The sequence below is a fragment of the Amaranthus tricolor genome, chromosome 3, assembly GCF_026212465.1.
Source record: "Amaranthus tricolor cultivar Red isolate AtriRed21 chromosome 3, ASM2621246v1, whole genome shotgun sequence".
NCBI classification, from domain to species: Eukaryota; Viridiplantae; Streptophyta; class Magnoliopsida; order Caryophyllales; family Amaranthaceae; genus Amaranthus; species Amaranthus tricolor.
This window is the reverse complement of record NC_080049.1, coordinates 1,511,001-1,530,342: the sequence shown is the minus strand read 5'-3', so window position 1 is coordinate 1,530,342 and position 19,342 is coordinate 1,511,001. Positions and strand designations below refer to the sequence as shown.

The window sequence follows — 19,342 nt, the reverse complement described above, 5'->3', positions numbered from 1 at the left end:
GTATCTTGAATGGTTTGTACAGTGGAATTATCTTTTTGCTTGGAAAACCCAAGCGTTTACATGGGAACCACGATCCATGCTTAGCATGTCGACAGAGGTTTTGGCGATGACCTTTCCGCCGTGATTCTGTTACGAGGCCATTGATGCCTCTTCATTATGATGATTTATCGTTTGTCTAAATCTTCGGCGCGTCAAATTTCAAGGCAGATGCTGCCGAAATTTCCGTAGGACTTTGTTTGGAAGTTTTCAAACGTCATCTTTCTTTTTCCTATTTAAATAATTATTTATTTCCACAAGTGACACCCCTGAAGGGTCTGAAATTCAGGGGTGTTACAATTAGAGATCATGAAGTATATAATTTCTTTGTATTTATAAAGAGAATTTTAGATATTTGAAAATCAATTAAATAATAGAGTACGTAATTTCTTTGCATATAAGAGTAATTTTACAATTGTGAATATGAAATAAACCTAAGAAATTCTATGGATAGACATTAATTCTATCATCAATCATAGGATTAGAGTCTATATACTTCACTAAAATATAAACTATTTATTTTTTTTAAAGATATAAAATTGCATGTTTGATGGATAGCTTCATATATAAGACTCGCATCTTATTTTAAACTTTTCATTTTGTCTAAAATTACGAATCATAAAAAACATTATAAATTATATTATAAAAAACTATTCAACAAGACGAAACTAACAAAATTTCATCTTCAATCTATTCATTAAAAAACTTGTGCACTACTCTTGTGAGACACCAGTTTTCAGTGAGACGACCTCAAATAAGGAGTTTATATTCTCATAAAATATATTAGAATAATTTGCGAATTACAGTTTTAAAGTTTTGAAGTTTTGCAAATTACAAACTTAGTATTTAATTTTTGCAAATTACAAACACCAAAGTATCAAAATCTATAGCATTAAGGCCAAATCACATAATTCCGACCACTTTACCTAAAATTTCGACCACCAAAATTATCGGGATTATATGTGATTCGGCATGAATGTTGTAGACTATGATTTTTTGATGACTGTAATTCGCAAAAAATAAACATTAAAATTATAAATCGTAAAAGTGCTAAATTTTAAGATTGTAATTTCCAAATTATTAAATAGGCTATTTAACTCGAATATGAAGCGCGCCGAAAAGAATTAAAATAGCGGAATAAGGGATCTAAGTGAATACTCGTTTTTTATTCATTTGGAATAATTACAATGACTCTATAAATACACAATTAGGCAAACTAATTAAGGCAACAAGAATAATTACAATAAAACTAATATTCTTATTTCATGCTAATATTCTGATTTTATACACTTTTCTACATGCGCCTCTTGATAAAACCATCTTATTTCATCCTCAGTTGGTTGTGTATTCAACGATGGGTTTTGATCTTCTCCGACTTCACTCGCCGGAACCGAAGACGATATTGGATCACTTGCTTCTTCCATCTTCTTTCAAATTAATAGCAAATTTTTTTGTTTTTGGAAAAAGAAATTAAATTCTAAATTCCATTATCTATATTCTATTTCAATGTATCTTCCTCGTATTCGGTCGTATTCAAATAATTAAAACTTTTTTTCTATAATTTTTACAAAAGTACAAGACTTTTCTTTATTAATTAGTTTCAATAGATCTTGGGCTATATATATACTTCCTATATTTAGAGCTGATATCATTCTCAGCTTTCAAACTTCATCACCTATTCAAATGGCTGGAACGATTGCGAAGGTAATTAAGTATCATTTTTAAATAATTTACTAATTTGCAAGTGATGTTATATATATTGTACTACTAGATAAAAGTACTTCACTAGTTCCTTCACAGTTTATCATGATTCATTAATTCTTTATTAAAGTCGTTTTAATTTGAGATGATCTTAATTGAATCAGTTTAAACTCTTTAAAAATTTATTTTCAGTATAAGTGTAAATTTAAATTTTACTGTATTTTTTATTTTTGCTAATGGCCAAGTCATACATTTTGTGCGACTAGGACCAGTTTCCAATTCTTTTTTAAAACAATTAACAAAAATTCAGTTTGAATTTACCTCAAATTGTTGTTTGCATTGTGAATTCCTTGTTTCTAAGCTTTAAATTGAAAAATTGTTGAAAATAAGTTTTAATAATGATTTTTAGAGAGAATATAATATTGTAGAGTGATATGAGTGTATTATAATTTTATTAAACAAAAATTGACAACACAATAAAAAAGACGACAATAAAAAAATAAAAAAATTAAGTCTAACGACTTTTGATAACATCTCAATTCTCTCATATTACACCTGTCCCATTGTACTTGCTATTAATATTGACATTTTTCACACAATATCTTATAATTGGATACGAACATTTTAAAGCGAGAGAAATATAAAAATAATTATGTATTCAGTCTTCACATTAAGTCTTGAACTCACAAATAAATCCAATAAAACGTTATTATTTATTTTTTTCATTTTCAAAGTAAAAATCCAATAAAGTTTTCTCTTTTTTAATCTCTCTATTTACTATCTCTCTCATCTTCTCTAACAAAAAAGCAGAAGAGAGAGAAAGAAATAGAAATACAAGAGTTGACAACGAGTAGTATCCGTTTTTTTCAGTTAGACACAAAAAAATTTAAAAATTTTAAACAAATCTCTTTCTTTGTCTGTCTTTCTCTTTCTCAAACCCCCAATTTAAAAATGGTGTCTGACCAACAAATAGCTGAAGCTTTACAATTCTTTATTTTGTCAAATAAACCCTAATTCTTTCACTTCACTCAACCAAGTTATTCTTCAATTGCAATCCAATTTAGGGTTTGATCTTTCTAACAAAATTGATTTCATTCGTGCTCATATTAGTCTTTTGTTCAATTCTCAGCCTCCTCCTCCTCCTCCTGTTCCTGTTCCGCCGCCGTCGATTGTATCTACTGTCACTTTAGTTCACGATGAATGTTATCAATTGGGGTTTTTCCTGGTAGGAAAACGAGGAAGTAATGGATGTTTGGGATGTAAAAGTTTAGACTTTTTTGCGAGGGGTGAGGAAGGGGGCATTTTTCTCATTTTATCTTATGATGAGTTAGGGTTTTTGGAAAAGGGTTAATTTATTTTACTCTGAAGAACTTGTTTATAATGATTTGTGATAAGGAAAGGGAAAGTAAAATAGAAAGGAAGAACTTCAATGCTTGTTGATTTGAGGCTTTTTGAGAGGTTTTTGGCTAAGGCTTACATTTGACTTATGGAAGTATCAAATCATGACACTCTGATATGGTTTGAGGCTTTAATTAGAGCTGTGTTTGTTACTTTAACAACATTAACTTCTTTGATTGGCTGGTCTGTTTTTCGAATTGCATTAGGAGGTTGGAAAGGAAAGGATGTAGGGAACGAGAAGTAGTTGTTGGGATACTCCCATTTTTGAAACAAAATATAACTTACATTTGTTACTTTTGTTCAAATGTATTGGTTTTCTTGTACATTGTAAATATTGTCATTGTTTTTTGTTTGACATTCATACTTGTTCATTTTAGTTGCTTGGTTTCGAATTAAATTGCGTTGCATATAAACCTTTATTGCAGTACCCAAAGTCGGCCCAAAAGAAGAGGAGGTCCGGGAGGGCTGAACAAACTTTGTGGTGTTACACCCCAACTTCAGACAATTGTGGGCCAACCAGCCTTGCCAAGAACAGAGGTTAGTTATTTATATGTCTTCCATTTTTCCACTTTATATCTATTTTTCTTTCTTGGTAAATTAATGTATTTATCTGCTGAAGATTGTCAGGCAACTTTGGGCATATATAAGAAAGAACAATCTCCAAGATCCGAGTAACAAAAGAAAGATAATATGCAATGATGAGTTGCGATTGGTATTTGAAGTTTACTGTACGGATATGTTTCAGATGAACAAGCTGCTGGCAAAACATATTATTCCTCTTGATCCCACAAGTATATCAAAATTTCTAGATCTTTCTATTATACTTCCTCTGGATTTTATTAGTTGCTACAGTAGCAACTACTGTTCATCAACTGATTTTATTTGATATATTCCTCCATGTATAATGTAAAACATAGTCAAATGGAATCTTGTTTGATTCACGCTTATTTTCATAATATTAACTTTTTAAAAATTTTTATCATAAGAAACTGAAGATATTAAACATTAAAATTGTACATTGAATAGTGGCAAAAACAGAAGTGTAGCAACTATTAAAAACCAGAGGAAGTATATCCTTATCTATCATAGCCTTCTTGATTCCATTCTGATTGTTGCAGAGGTTCCAGAACCACCATCCAAGAAAGCTAAGGTTGAGGAATCTGAAGTTCCAAGCACCGAACCTGCTAGCTCTCCTTCTATTGTGATATCTGAAGCACTGGCCAAATTCTTTGGAACAAGCGAGAAGGAAATGCTTCAATCTGAGGTTTATAAGCGTATTGAAGAATACATTAAGACAGAAGGCTTGGAGGTGAATGTTTGTTTCCGACCTCCCTTTTTTATGCTTATACTTTAAGTTAATTTTGTCATATTTCCTGGTCACTAGTGTCGTTTAAAGATTTTCGTGTTTCATGTATGTTGCCTTACCACACCACTTGCTAATCTTCTGAAAAGAACTGTAAGAAAATAGGGAAGAAAAACAAAACAAAAAGCCCTAATTTATCATTGAATTCAACCCTCAAGTTTGTTCACAATTTTGGGAAGAAACACAAAAAAAGGCCCTAATTCCAATCAACAAATCAACAATTCCAATAAACCTATTAATTTTGGGAAGAAACACAAAACAAAAAGCCCTAATTTATTATTGAATTCAACCTTCAAGTTCATTGACAATTTTGGGAAGAAACACAAAAAAAAAATATAAAATAAAATAAACCCTAATTCCAATCAACAAATCAAACATGACGGAATGCAATCAAAAAATCGACAATTCCAATCAACCTATCAATTTAGGGAAGAAACACCAAAAAAAGCCCTAATTTATTTTTCAAACCCTAGTTTTTCGGATTCACGGTAGTAGTAGTTGGCAGCTATACACAAAAAAAGCCCTAATTTCGCTAGATTTCGAATAAGAAGGGAACTATTCAAGAAGCCATACCTATGTTGGATATTGCTTGTAGATTTCGAAGAAGGAGGGAGATGGTGAAGGACAGTTTGCAGCAGGAAGGAGATGGTGAAGGACAGTATCGCAGGAGTGGAATTCGAAATTAGATGGGGTGACATGCTTTGACATCTATTTTAACGGTCAAACAAACGTTTTTAAGTGTTTAAGGCTACGAAAAACTTAAATGCAAATGCTAGATGTTACTATTTGGAAAAATCTTACAAAAATGTTACTACTCGCGTTTAATGAAAGTTCGATGCTACTATGTCAAATTTCCCTTAAATGAATAATAAAATATACTAACCTTGAGAAAACGACTCGAGACTTCTGTGCACGGAGAAAGTTGAGGAGAGGAGAGAAATGAGAGGTGATAGTAGCAACTAAAAAATAATGAAATTACGATTTACGACTCGAATACTCTTTTATTGGGAAAATTAAATTAGGACCACCTTATTTAGTTTTGGTATTATTTATTTATTTTACTTTTATTTATTAAAAATTAAAAATAGAGTTAAAGTTTAATAAATATGAGATATAGCCACTATATATCAAATAATGAAACATACTAATTCCATCTCATCAGGTTTCAGTCAGAGAAGTCTATCGGCTTCAAACACCAAGTTATATATCCTACACAATTCAATATGGGGTTAGAAACAAAATTTCTACTAATACCGGGTGCAAAATACACATATTTTAGGATTAAATGATTTCTCGATGTAAACAAAAGTTTTACTTGTCCTTTGCCATAGATTTTAATTGAAGAATTATATCCAATGTAAAGATTTTCTCCATCCACAACTTTATGTAAAGATGTGAACGTTTGTTTATTGTTACAAACATATTTTGAAACTTCAAAACCAATCCACCAAAACATGTGATCATGTCGCACAACATTCATATTAGAATATATGGAAGAAAATATCAAACCAAAATCAATTCTGCAAGATTACTTATTTGATGATACTTATTTGATGAAGCATGCCTTGCCTTCAAGTTCTTTTGTCTGTTCTTGAACACAAAGTAACTCATTTAGCGATGTCGGGGTTTTTCACATTTTTAACAAGTATTTTGCTAGTGGAAAAAGTCTTATTTGTATCTATGGTTTAAGGCTATTTGTATTTTATATTGTGGGTTATTAATAAGAGGTTACAAATAACACATTATTTGTACCTTTTGAAAACCAAAGATTATTTGTATCATTTGTTTCAAACAAATGATACAAATAATATTTTTTAATAATAGTAATTATACAAATAATTTGTTTGTTATTTTATTTTTTAATGCTATAGATCAAATAAAATAATAAAGGAAATCCAAAATGAAAGAACTTTTTAGAATAAACAAGAGATTATATTAAATATAGCAGATATAATTCTAATTTTAGTTCAACTAATAACAAATTATGTGATCAAAGGAAAGCTAATACAATTCTTATAAGTTATACTAACAATAAAGCTAATACAATTCTAACTGTAATTCAACATTGTCTTGCTCAAAATTTGCTCAAAATTTTTATTTGTGAACTTTATGTTCCAAATAAATCGTACGTAAATGTTTGATTGGAATACGTCTCTCGGAGAGACCGTCTCTCACAACAATTTGTGTAAACTTTATGTAATTGTTATAGTAGTTCAAGGTGGATACACTACAATAAAACTAACTTTTCGCGTCATAAGATTTAGTGATTTAAAAAAAATTTCATTGATTTATATTTTTAGTGTATTAAGTTTCACTATAAAGTGATTTAATGACACTTTATTTGGCCTTTAGTGACATATGTAATTTTTGCTATAGCCTATATAGCGACATTTATGAGAAATATCACTAGATCCTATATCGCGTAATGCTTTAGTATGATTTTTTATTATGCTGCTAAAGAGGCTAATAAATATCCCTAAATCTACTATACATACCATTAAAGAAGGAGTATATAATGTTGTAGTGATAACTCATTAAAAGAGGAGTGTGAGTCATTACTAAAACTAAAAATTGAGTTCATTTGATAGGATAAACTAAAAAGAAAAAATAGGTAAATTTCATGAGACAAAAAAAATATTGGTCAAATTCATTGAGATGAACTGAAATAGCAGACAGGGCAAATTAAGAGTGATTGACGGATTATATAATTGGTATAAAGTATAACGTGTTGAATGCTTGTGGCCGGAACCAATGTATGTCGCTAAAGTCTTCTAACGTGGATGATGCTCCATTCGACTTCTACAAGTTAAGCTTTCTAATTAAGTGGATGATGATCCATTAAAGTTGTGTAAAATTTTAGTCATATGGTTGACTTAGGTTTTAGTAGACTTGTAAATTAAAGCTTTAAATATTTTGGATAAGTGTACTTATTTTGATAATTTTTATGGAGTAAATAAATATTTCTAATATTAAAAAATAAATTGAGGACTAGCTGGTTAATGAATTATGTTTAACTGAAAAAACTTGCCAGTAAGTCTAAAATTGCAAAGTCGACATATTTTAATAGGTTTAGTTTTTTTTTCTGGGCATTATTAAAAGTCGCCATCTTTTTCATTGTGTCGCCACCCTTTATATATTGAAATTTCAATATTACCCTTAATGAAATTTCATAACTTTATCTCTCTAACTTCTCTCTAAAAAAACTCTTTGAACTAAAATTCAATATCGAGCAAGAAATGACATTCGTTTAAACTTTGCAGTGATTTTTAGTATATCTAGTCGCGTAAAACACGCGACTGGACCGCGATATAGTCGCGTAAAACACACGAACGGATTGTGTCAAAGGGTGGCGATTTTTTTGAGTTTTTTTTGTCACCACACGCCTTTTTTTAGTGGTGGGACCTATGGGTAAGCGGTATATACAAGTTTAGATGAAAACAAAATACATAACGGAAAATGAAGTAGTACATGATATAATTTGTTTTTATAGAAGTCTCAAATTCTCTATGTAAACAACTATATAGTTGTAGTTTTACAATTTACATGAAAAATATAACAAATAATACATGTTATATTATTAGTTTAGCGTGCTATGAATTATATGACAACTAATTTATATAGAGTTGCATATAGGACAAAAGAAGATCAGATGATTTGAACTGTGCTCAAAATATTATTAAAGATCAGATAATTTTTTTTCTTTGCAAATTGTATAAATTTCTCAACCCCTTCAAAATATCTAATATTATAAACTCCTTTACAACTTCGCTTATACATCCAACTTCTTTCACTACGTAAGTCTATTATTCAGCGAAATAACAATTTATGAAATCCGTAAAATAATTTAACAAAACCTGCTGAAAAGGGAATCGGCTTTTCAATTTACCGACTGTTCACCGAATTTTGAAATTTCCGACTGAATTCCGACTGAATTTCAGTGGGAAAATAGTCGGTAATTCTTTAAAAAAAATTTAATACGCTTTTCGGTGCAACCAATTTTTGCATGATAATTATAAGTACTTACTAGTAGAAATAGTAGTTTTTCTCTTATTAATACTTTCCTATGCACTATAAAAAAGTGGAAATGTTGAATATATGTTCCTCAAATCTAGTGAAATCCAGTATTGTAAACTTTACTTATGCTAATAAATTGCAACAATAAAATTTTAGTTATTTTAGTAGTTAAATTTTTATTTTTTTTTTCTTTATGCAAAATTTGATTGTTGCAACTAGCGGGGAGGTATTACTATAATTAAAGAATACGATGTTGAATTTCATTAGCTTTGAGCAACATATTTTCATCATTTCTAACACATTTTTATAGTACATAGGAGAATATAATTAAGAGAAAAACTACTTCTTCTAGTAAGTACTTATAATCATTACGAATAAATGTCTGCACCAAAAAGCTTATTAAATTTTTTTTCATTACATAATAAATATAACATAAAGCATATTTAAAATAATAAATAATGTAAATATGACTTTTATAGAAATAACATACTTTGATATTTTGTTGAATACTTATATGATATTTTTGTTAGAAGAAATTAAATTGTTTAGGTTAGGGAGAAGAAATTTTTGAGAGAGTGAGGTATGTTTGGTTGTAGAATTTGAGGGTAATAGAGGGAAAACGGTGGAAAAGGACGGCGATTGAGAAATTGTAAATATAAAATTCCGACTACCCACCGACTGAATACCGACCAACCCTCCTCCTCTAAATATTACGACTAAATACCGACTATATTGGGCAGTCGAAAATTTCCGATTATCTTTTTAGTCGGTGATTAGTCGGATTTTCCTACAATTTTGGGCTAGTAGGAATTTTGTCGGAATGTCCGACTGGCTACAGTTAGTCGGTAATTTAGACGGAAATTTTCGACAGTTTCCGATTAGTCGGTGATTTAGTCGGAATTTCACCGTTTTTTTGTAGTGGTTCAAATCTCATCTATCATTCCTTTCTAATGGAATATTTAGCATTTGTTTTGAAGAAGGTATGTGTTGTAACTACATCTACTCTTGTAATTGAAACAACTCTCGTGTGAAAAGATATAATAAAGTATATAACATATCCTAAATATACAATCTAAAGCTTATTTTTTAGACTGTTTCCTTCCCAAATGAAGGAAATTGATAATGTCAAAATTTTCTTCGTTCTCCAACCAGCTTAGTTCATACCCACACAATTAATTTCCTTAAATAATTATATATTTCCGTTGTCTCTCTGAATTAATAACATATGACTTAAAAAACACTCAAATCTTTAAATTATACTCCCTTCTATTCAGCTTATGTGTCCCATTTTCTTTTATGTGTCCCATTTCCTTTTATGGTCAAGTCACCTTAATTGTCCCATTTCTATTTTTGGTATGGGTTTTTGACTTTTATGCCCTTAGTAGCTTTATCCTATTTTCAATTATACCCTCCATTACCCATACTAATTTTCCTCCCTTACATTAAAAACCCATAATACCACTCTCTTTCCTACCCTTAGGGTCCCACTTTTGACTCTCCTTAAAATCCGTGAAAAGTCAAATGGGACTCTTAAGGTGAATAGGAGGGAGTATAATGCTTTCTCATAAGATGGAGAGAGTATCTCTCCATAAATGCAGGCGTAACGAAGGTTTCAGAGGGGCATGGGTCCATTTGACTGATACAGGTCAAAGTCTTGTCTATAAAGACAAAGTTGTACCTTGAGGCCTTAATAGCTTGTGCTCCATTAATTAAAGTCATGGTTGACTTAGGCTTTTTAGTAGACTTGTACTACTAAATATCTACTTCCTCGGTTCTGAAATACTTGATACATTACGGTTTTTGATACTATTAATCGTTCAAGCTTATTTTATCTATTGTAATTAATATGTAAGAAGAAATATAGTCAAGTGAGATCTTGTTTGAATCATTTAATCGCATACTTTCATAATATTAACTTTTTATAATTTTTAGATTTGCATATTTCAATATATAAATGATCGAAATAACACACAGAATCGCGTAAAATTTATACATGTAATATGTTATAAGAAAAATTATTACTTTTAGAAATAAAATGAAAGGGACGGAGAAAGTATGTAGCTTCAATTGTTTTGAGTAAGTGTACTATATTATCTAGCTTACTAGTAATGTGATTAATTATTGTATTAATTGATGAGAATAAAAATAAAACTTTAATATATTTGAATATATTAAATTATTTAACAGACTTTATGATTATGATTGTTTTATTCTAATAAAAATAAATTTTCTTCTACAAAATTATTTTCATTCATTATCACTTGAGGGATTCGAATTATATGTTAGTGCAAAATAACAATTATGTATCTTGCCAAAAAAATCTTTGGGGAGGATTCTTAGAGTATAAATATACTCTTTTATCCATTTAATTTTGCTACAATACGAAAATAAAAATGGAAGGTTTTTATGTATTGCCTAGCAAAATAAAAGAGGCGGAAGGAGCATTTTTATTATATGATCAAAATCTATTTTTCATTAATTTTCATTACCACTGAATAAAACATGAAAATAGATTTATCAAACGTCTTCCAATTATGACTTCGTTCTTTGATCATCATTCTCAGTTTTTTTTTTTTGAAGAGATCATCATTCCCACTTAATCAAACTTAATTCTTGATATTTATTTTTTTTATCAAGAATTTATTAGATTCATCTTAAATTCATATTATTTAATAAAAATAATTAAAGTTTGATAAAATTTAGTTTAAATCAGTAAAAATCAGCTTATGTCGTAAAATAAGTTGTTATAAGTTAAAATTTTATTTTGAGTTAAAAAAAATTTTAATTCAATCAAAATTAGTAATTTTGAATAAGAAAAAGAATACGAAATCAATAAGAATAAATTTCATTGATAAGGAAAAATCAGTATAATATAATACATTTTGATTAAAAACAATTAAGTTCAATTCAATCTAAATAATACATTTTGATTCAAAACACCATATGACCTTAACATATAATTTAATTTACTTTTAAAATATATGAAATTATTTGCTATAATTGAATACAATAGATACATATTTAAGGATACATTAAAGTAGTATCCTAAGTTGCTTTGTAAAAGAACTACATAGCATTGTGTAGGAAAATTTATTTGGAGAGGAAGATAAGTGAATATGTAAAATGACTATTCTTATTCATTGCTCAAAATTGATTACATCAATGGATATTTATAGTGATGAGTTTAGTTACAAGTTTACTAAAAGTATCTTAAATATTTTCATTTTTTAATTACTTTTTCTAGAAACTTCTATTATATTATCTTAGATACTTTTAATTTTTTAATTCTTTAGTTTAGATATTTTTTATATTTAATTAAAATTCTAGATTTTTCTAGATTATTTTAACACATTATAAATAGTCTTTCATTTTCCTCTCATCATGTATCTCAATTCTAGTATTCTACCCATCAAAGTAAAAGAAACAAAAATAACAAAATGCGAATTCTGGTTTTCTTCTTGTTTATTCACTGTCTTAATATTAGATCCATCAATGGCGAAATATTATCAGAACAAGAAGCATTATTAGCTATTAAATCTTGTTGGACCTCTTGAGTTTTGATGATGACTACACTTTAGCAAATATGTGTTTAGAGATTGTGCGCAGGTCGATATCCGATTAATTGTGATCGTTGATAGTACCTATGCCTTAGCTTATGGAAACGTACATGTCAAAAGGTTTCAATTGATGTTAGGAAAAGTATATCGCTTGGGATGTAAAATGGAGACAGCAGATCTACTGTTCCCAAGTTGGATGTTCTAGCTAAACTGAAGTCTGGAGACAGCACACTGTTCCTGAGCTGAAGGTTGACTACGTTGACTGAAAATTCTGATTATCATATTTTAATTATTATTTTTAGTTAATGTATTTTAAATTAAATTGTTGCAGTAAAAATTTATTAAAGTTAATTGGCAAATCGTTTTTGTTAAAGAAAATGAAATCACGATTTATTTGTTAAGATCCTTTATTTTAGGATCTATTTTTAGTAAATCCTGGATTTGTTAAAAATAGAATTAACTAACTTTGAATTAGTCTTAGCAAATCTTTCTAACCGGTTTTTATTCCTAAAAATTAGCAAGCAATCATTCCCACTAAGATTAACCGTTTTCTAAAATATAGCATGAAGTTCCAGCCATTAATTTGGGGAACAGGAATTACTGCTGAAGAAACTGCTACTTTAGGGAACAGCGGTTATTGTTTATGTACACGTGTGATTTGACTTAATCAAATCTTATGGAAATAACCGTGTGTTTGCTTAATCCACATTACTCCCATGATCTCTTGATAGTGGGATGATGGATTGGATTATTCCATTTTCTTAGGAATATTATTTTCTATAAATTGCAAATTAATTCCGGTTTTTAAGTGATGAGAAGTAATCCAACGTTTTGTGCTTAAGTGTTTTTCATACATTTTTGTTGGATTTTACAAGAAATATTTTGTTCTTAAAGTTGCCAATTAATTTATAATATTTTCTTGATGCAACTCTTTGATTTATTTTAGAGAATTTATATCCTTTTTGTAAGGGTTTTTGAGAGTTTATGTAATTAGACTCGGGTGAGTCTAAGGGGGAAGTTAGATAGCTTTTAGTGAAGCTAGAGAGGATTAGCTTATTGTAAAGCTAAGTTTGTTGCTTTGAGTAAAGCAATTAGAGAGTGAAGAGTTGGCCTAGTTGTTTCGCTTCGAGTGAAGTAAGGTGTTTATTGTAATTGTAACTAATTGCCTTAAACATAGTGAAGTTGTTAGAAATCCCAAGTGGTCGTGGTTTTTCCTTTTGTTTAGGCCCAAAAGGTTTCCACGTAAAATCGTGCGTCTCTCTTATTATTTTGCTCTTAGTTTAAGCTTTATTTATTTTGAATAATTCCGCAAAAACAGAGCACAATCGCTTAAACTTGCAACAACAACAATTCACCCCCCCTCTTGTTGCTGTTCCCGTTCCTAATTGAATCAACAATTGGTATCAGAGCCCTGTTCCCAGAAGATCAGGAAACCCTGAGGGCAGATTCTGGTGTTCCCTAAAAATGTCAATTATGAACGAGCGAATGGAAGAAGGGTATTCAACTCAAAGACCGCCAATGTTCGATGGAAAATTCTATACATATTGGAAAAATAGGATGGAGATCTTCATTAAAGCGGAAAATTATCAAGTTTGGAGAGTCATAGAAATCGGAGATTTTGAGGTAACCACTACTAACTCCAACAATGAAATTGTTCCCAAACCTATAACCGAATATGAAAAAGAAGATTTTCAGATAATGGAATTAAATGCTCTTGCTATAAAATTACTTCATTGTGGTCTTGGACCAAACGAGCATAATAGAATAATGGGGTGCAAATCCGCTAAGCAAATTTGGGACCTGCTTGCTGTTACCCATGAGGGAACAAGTGAAGTAAAACGGTCCAAAATTGATTTGTTAATGTCTAAATACGAGAGATTTGTTATGGAGCCAAGAGAAAGTATCCAAGAGATGTTCACTAGGTTCACCAACATAACAAACGAACTTGTCTCTCTTGGAAGAATAATTCCCACTGATGAACAAGTAAGGAAGATTCTTAGGAGCCTTCCTCAAGATGAGTGCTGGAGGGCCAAGGTTACTGCTATACAAGAGTCCAAAGATTTTACAAAGTTTAATCTAGAGGAGCTGGCTGGTTCCCTAATGACGCATGAATTGCATTTGGGAACAGCAGACAGTTCCAGGAACAAGGGACTGGCTCTGGCAGCGGGGGAACAGGACGAATCAGAATGTGATGAAGAAGAGGCTGCTTTGTTGGTACGAAAATTCAAGAAGTTCTTCAGGAACAGCAGGTATGCAAATCAAAGAAACAACAGAGAAAGAAGAACAAAAAATCTTGAATGCCACAAATGTGGAAGTACCGAACACTTCATCAAGGATTGCCCAACATGGAAGAATGAAAAGGGCAAGGGAAAGACAAGAGATTCAAGAAGACCGTTGAACAAAGAAAACTTTAACAAGACTGACTTTCGTAAGGCCATGATTGCTGCATGGGGAGAAACTGAAAGTGAGAATGAAACTATTGTTCCCAAAGAAGAGGAGACAGCTAACCTATGTCTCATGGCTACGCATAAAGGCAAGGAAAAGCAGGTAAATATTTCTAATTCATTTTCTGACCATTCATTCAATCCAAGTAAAAATGATTTAAAAGAGTTGTTAAAAGAGGCACAAGTTAAACTTGAAAATTGCAATGATAAGTGTCTCAGGTTAGAAAAGGAACTTAAAGTAAGCAAAGACCATGTCTCATACATAAACACCTTTAGACATGATGTCCAAAACAGATTTTTCGGTTTGTTGGACCAAAATATAATCCTAAAGGAAAATATGGAGAGACTTAAGAAGGAAAATGTTATTCTTAACATTGAGCTATCGCAATACAAATTATTAGGCTTAAATGAGGAATTGATAGATGCATCTACTAAAGATTTATGCAATGATTTTCAATATTTAAAACTGAATTCGGAATCCAACCGTAACAACAATAATAATCTTGAATTAAATTCAAGAGAAAAAGGGAAAATCAAAATAACTCCCAAATGGATTCTAGATGCTAAAAGTAAGAAATCACAAAGCCTAAATTATTTTAAGAATAACAAAAGTAAGAAAGCTTACGTTAATCTTCCTAGAGACAGATACTGTACCTTCTGTGGTAAAGCTGGCCATCTGAAGGAACAGTGCACCAAAAGGGAACAGTATACTGTCTCTAACAGAAACTATGTCGATAACATTCAAATTGATAAATATGATTCATGTAAGATCGACAAGGAACCCAAGAAAGTCTGGGTTCCTATAATTAACAATTAATTATCTTACAGGTCCAAGTGAGGGGGAACAGCTCATGGTATCTCGACAGTGGGTGTTCCAAGCATATGACGGGTGACAAATCTAAATTTCTCTCACTTGAAGCCTATGATGGGGGAACAGTAACCTTCGGTGACAATATGAAGGGTGAGATAATCGCCAAAGGAAAGGTTGGAAGGTCATGTTCCCACGCCATTGATAATGTATTTTTAGTCGAGAATTTGAAACACAACTTACTTAGCATTTCTCAATTTTGTGATAAGGGTAACTCTGTAAACTTTACTTCTGAAAAGTGCATTATTTCTAGGAATGACACTGGAGACATCAATCTTGAGGGAAACAGAAAAGGGAACACTTATGTAGTGGACCTGGACACTGTTCCCAGAAACAGTCTAACGTGTCTAAGTGTTATAGAAGACGACCCACTTCTTTGGCATAAGCGTCTAGGTCATGCTAGTTATTCATTGATTAATTCATTAAGATCTAAAGACCTAGTTAGAGGACTACCATCTATAAAATTCCTTAAAGATGAAATATGTGATCCTTGTGCCAAAGGAAAACAAGTAAGGTCATCTTTTAAACCAAAGAATGTTGTGACCACCTCAAAAACGCTTGAATTATTACACATGGATTTGTGTGGACCTATGAGAATACAAAACCGTAGTGGCAAAAGATATGTGTTTGTTATTATTGATGATTATAGTAGATTTACATGGACTTTATTTCTAGTTAGTAAAGATGAAGCCTTTAATGAGTTTGTTTCTTTCGCTAACAAAATACAAAAATCTACCAATAATCAAATTGTTCACATAAGGTCAGATCATGGTAAAGAATTTGAAAATTCAAGCTTTATGAGTTATTGCAATGAACATGGAATAAGTCACAATTTTTCCGCCCCTAGAACACCACAACAAAATGGTGTTATAGAAAGGAAAAATAGAACTTTAGAAGAAATGGCTAGAACTATGTTAATTGCTAGTGGTTTACCTAGAAATTTTTGGGCCGAGGCTATTAATACTGCATGTTATATTTTAAATAGAGTATTGATAAGACCAATCACTTCTAAGACACCCTATGAACTGTTTAAAGGTGTTAAACCAAATATTGCCTATTTTCGTGTGTTTGGATGCAAATGTTTTGTACATGTTAATGGAAAACGGAATATAGGTAAATTTGATGAAAGAAGTGATGAAGCAGTATTTCTTGGCTACTCATCTCAAAGTAAGGCATATAGAGTCTATAACAAAAGAACAATGAGTGTGGAAGAATCCGTTCACATAATTTTCGATGAAACTAACTTTTTGTCAAGTGAACAGGATACAAATAATTTTAAGATAGGTCTTGCAAATCTAGAAGAAGATGATGAAGAATTGAAAGTGCATGATCAGGAAACAGTTGGTGAACAGCCGGTTCCAGCAGAAGCAGAAAGTACTGGTCAAGTTCAGGAACTGCCAGAACATCAGGAACAGCAGACTGTTCCCAATCCAGCTGTTCCCACAGATGAGCAGAACAACCCAGTAGCTGAACAGAATGTTAATCAAGCTGATGAACCAGAACATGCTACTGTTCCCACAAGAGATTTTATGCCAAAACCTTGGAGATATCAAAAATACCATCCTCTTGATTTGATTGTAAGTGATTTGAATAAAGGAACACAAACTCGATCTCAAATGAGAAATTTTTGTGCACATTTTGCGTTCCTATCATCAATTGAACCCAAAAATCACGAAGAAGCTCTAAAGGATTCCGAATGGGTTGTAGCCATGCAAGATGAATTGAACGAATTTGAAAGGAACAAAGTATGGCATTTAGAACCCAAACCGAAACACAAGAAGGTAATTGGTTTGAAATGGGTATTTCGGAACAAACTAGATGAGCATGGAATAATTGTAAGAAACAAAGCAAGGCTCGTGGTCAAAGGGTACAATCAACAAGAAGGTATTGATTATACTGAGACATTTGCTCCAGTAGTAAGGTTAGAAGCTATTAGAATTTTAATTTCTTTTGCTGCATTTATGAACTTTAAATTATATCAAATGGATGTGAAATGTGCTTTCTTGAATGGTTTTCTTGATGAAGAAGTTTTTGTTGAACAACCGCCTGGCTTTGAGAATACCTCGAGTCTTGATCATGTCTATAAGCTTGATAAAGCTCTTTATGGGTTGAAACAAGCTCCTAGGCAATGGTATGAAAGACTATCAAAGTTTTTGATTCAAAATGACTTTATTAGAGGTAAAATTGATAAAACCTTATTCTTTAAGAATAAAGGTTCCAATATATTAGTTGTTCAAATATATGTTGATGATATTATTTTTGGTGCCACAAATGAATTGCTATGTAAAGAATTTGCTAACCTTATGAGCACTGAATTTGAAATGAGCATGATGGGAGAATTAAATTTCTTTCTTGGTTTGCAAATTAAACAAACTGCTAATGGTATCTTTATTCATCAACAAAAATATATAAAAGAACTTCTTAAGAAATATGGCATGACTAACGCTAAAACCAACCATACACCCATGGCTACTAATGTAAGATTAGATGAAGATACAAATGGAACAAATATTGACCAAACTATGTATAGAGGCATGATTGGATCTTTATTATATCTAACTGCTAGTAGACCCGATATTTCATTTAGTGTTGGTTTATGTGCAAGATTTCAATCTAACCCTAAAGAATCACATCTAACTGCAGTGAAACGTATTTTGAGATATCTAAAGGGAACAGATGATTTATCATTATTTTATCCTAAAAGTGATGTTTTTGATTTGAAAGGCTTTAGTGATGCAGATTATGCAGGAGATCTTGTTAATAGAAAAAGCACGTCAGGTATGGTACAATTTCTTGGCTCATGTTTAGTTTCGTGGAGCTCCAAGAAACAAAACACTGTTGCATTATCAACCGCTGAAGCTGAGTACGTAGCAGCAGCAGCTTGCTGTTCCCAAATGATATGGATAAAGCAGCAGCTAAGAGACTTTGGTATTAAGTATGCATGTGTTCCTATTTATTGCGATAATACCAGTGCCATATGCATATCCAAAGATCCAGTGCATCACTCACGAGTAAAGCACATCCATATTAGGCATCATTTTCTTAAGGATAATGTTGAAAATAAAAATATCATTGTTAAGCATGTAAATACTAACGAGCAAATAGCAGATATCATGACCAAACCGCTTCCAAGGGAACAGCATGAGAAAATGAGATTGGAACTTGGCATGATCAAGCTGCATTAAAGGAAGTGTCATATATGATCCTTAGAGACAAAATAAAAATTGAAAATGATCAATCAACCACAATAAACTTGATTGAAAGATCAATTATTGATAGGATCAGGTACGCATTTTTTTAAGGGAATATACTTTGAATGATCTTATGATTGCATGATTATTTTGATCAAACGGTAGTAGCATAATATTATCATTTTGTTATTATAAATATATAATAAAAATATAAAAAATAAAAAAAATAATAAAAAATTATATATAAATTTTTTTTCCAGCAATTTTTTTTGGAAGTAGGAGTTGGATCATCAAATTCATCTGTCTCCATTTCGTGTCTCTGTATCAAAATGCATAACTAAGGAAAATGGAACATTTAGTAACCGTCACCTCTCACAAATAAACCCACTCCCTCACGTTCCATCCTTCACTTCATAATCATTACCCTTTCCCTTTCACTCAACCCCAAACCGTCATTTTCTCCATTACACTTTCTCTTCTCTTCCAAAACTTCCATGAAAATCAAAAACCAGAACCCTAAAATGAAGCAACCTGTACCTCTTCAAGTCATCTATCCACCTTCTCACACTCCTAAGCCTGAGTCTTCATCAAAAGAACCGGAGGGAACCCCCATCTCCCCGAAAATACATGCAAGCAGTAAGAGATCAAGAGGATCCAAGAAACCTCCAACACGTTCTGTAAAGAAAATGAAGGTAACCCACTACTTAAACGCTGAGGAACTTTCCAAAGAAATGTCAGTTGGCTTTGGCCTTGACAAAGAGTGGTATGAG

The 19,342-nt window shown here is 31.3% G+C and overlaps 1 protein-coding gene across 1 annotated transcript; it reads left to right on the top strand.

Annotated features, from left to right (window-relative positions):
• The first annotated feature begins 1,789 nt into the window (after positions 1 to 1,789).
• On the top strand, positions 1,790 to 11,101 carry LOC130808045 (upstream activation factor subunit spp27-like). Its single transcript, XM_057673482.1, has 5 exons — positions 1,790 to 2,962; positions 3,561 to 3,672; positions 3,755 to 3,926; positions 4,254 to 4,444; positions 5,661 to 11,101. The coding sequence occupies exons 1-5, from the start codon at positions 2,934 to 2,936 to the stop codon at positions 5,775 to 5,777; spliced, it is 621 nt and encodes a 206-aa protein (XP_057529465.1). The 5' UTR covers positions 1,790 to 2,933; the 3' UTR covers positions 5,778 to 11,101.
• Positions 11,102 to 19,342: the final 8,241 nt, after the last annotated feature.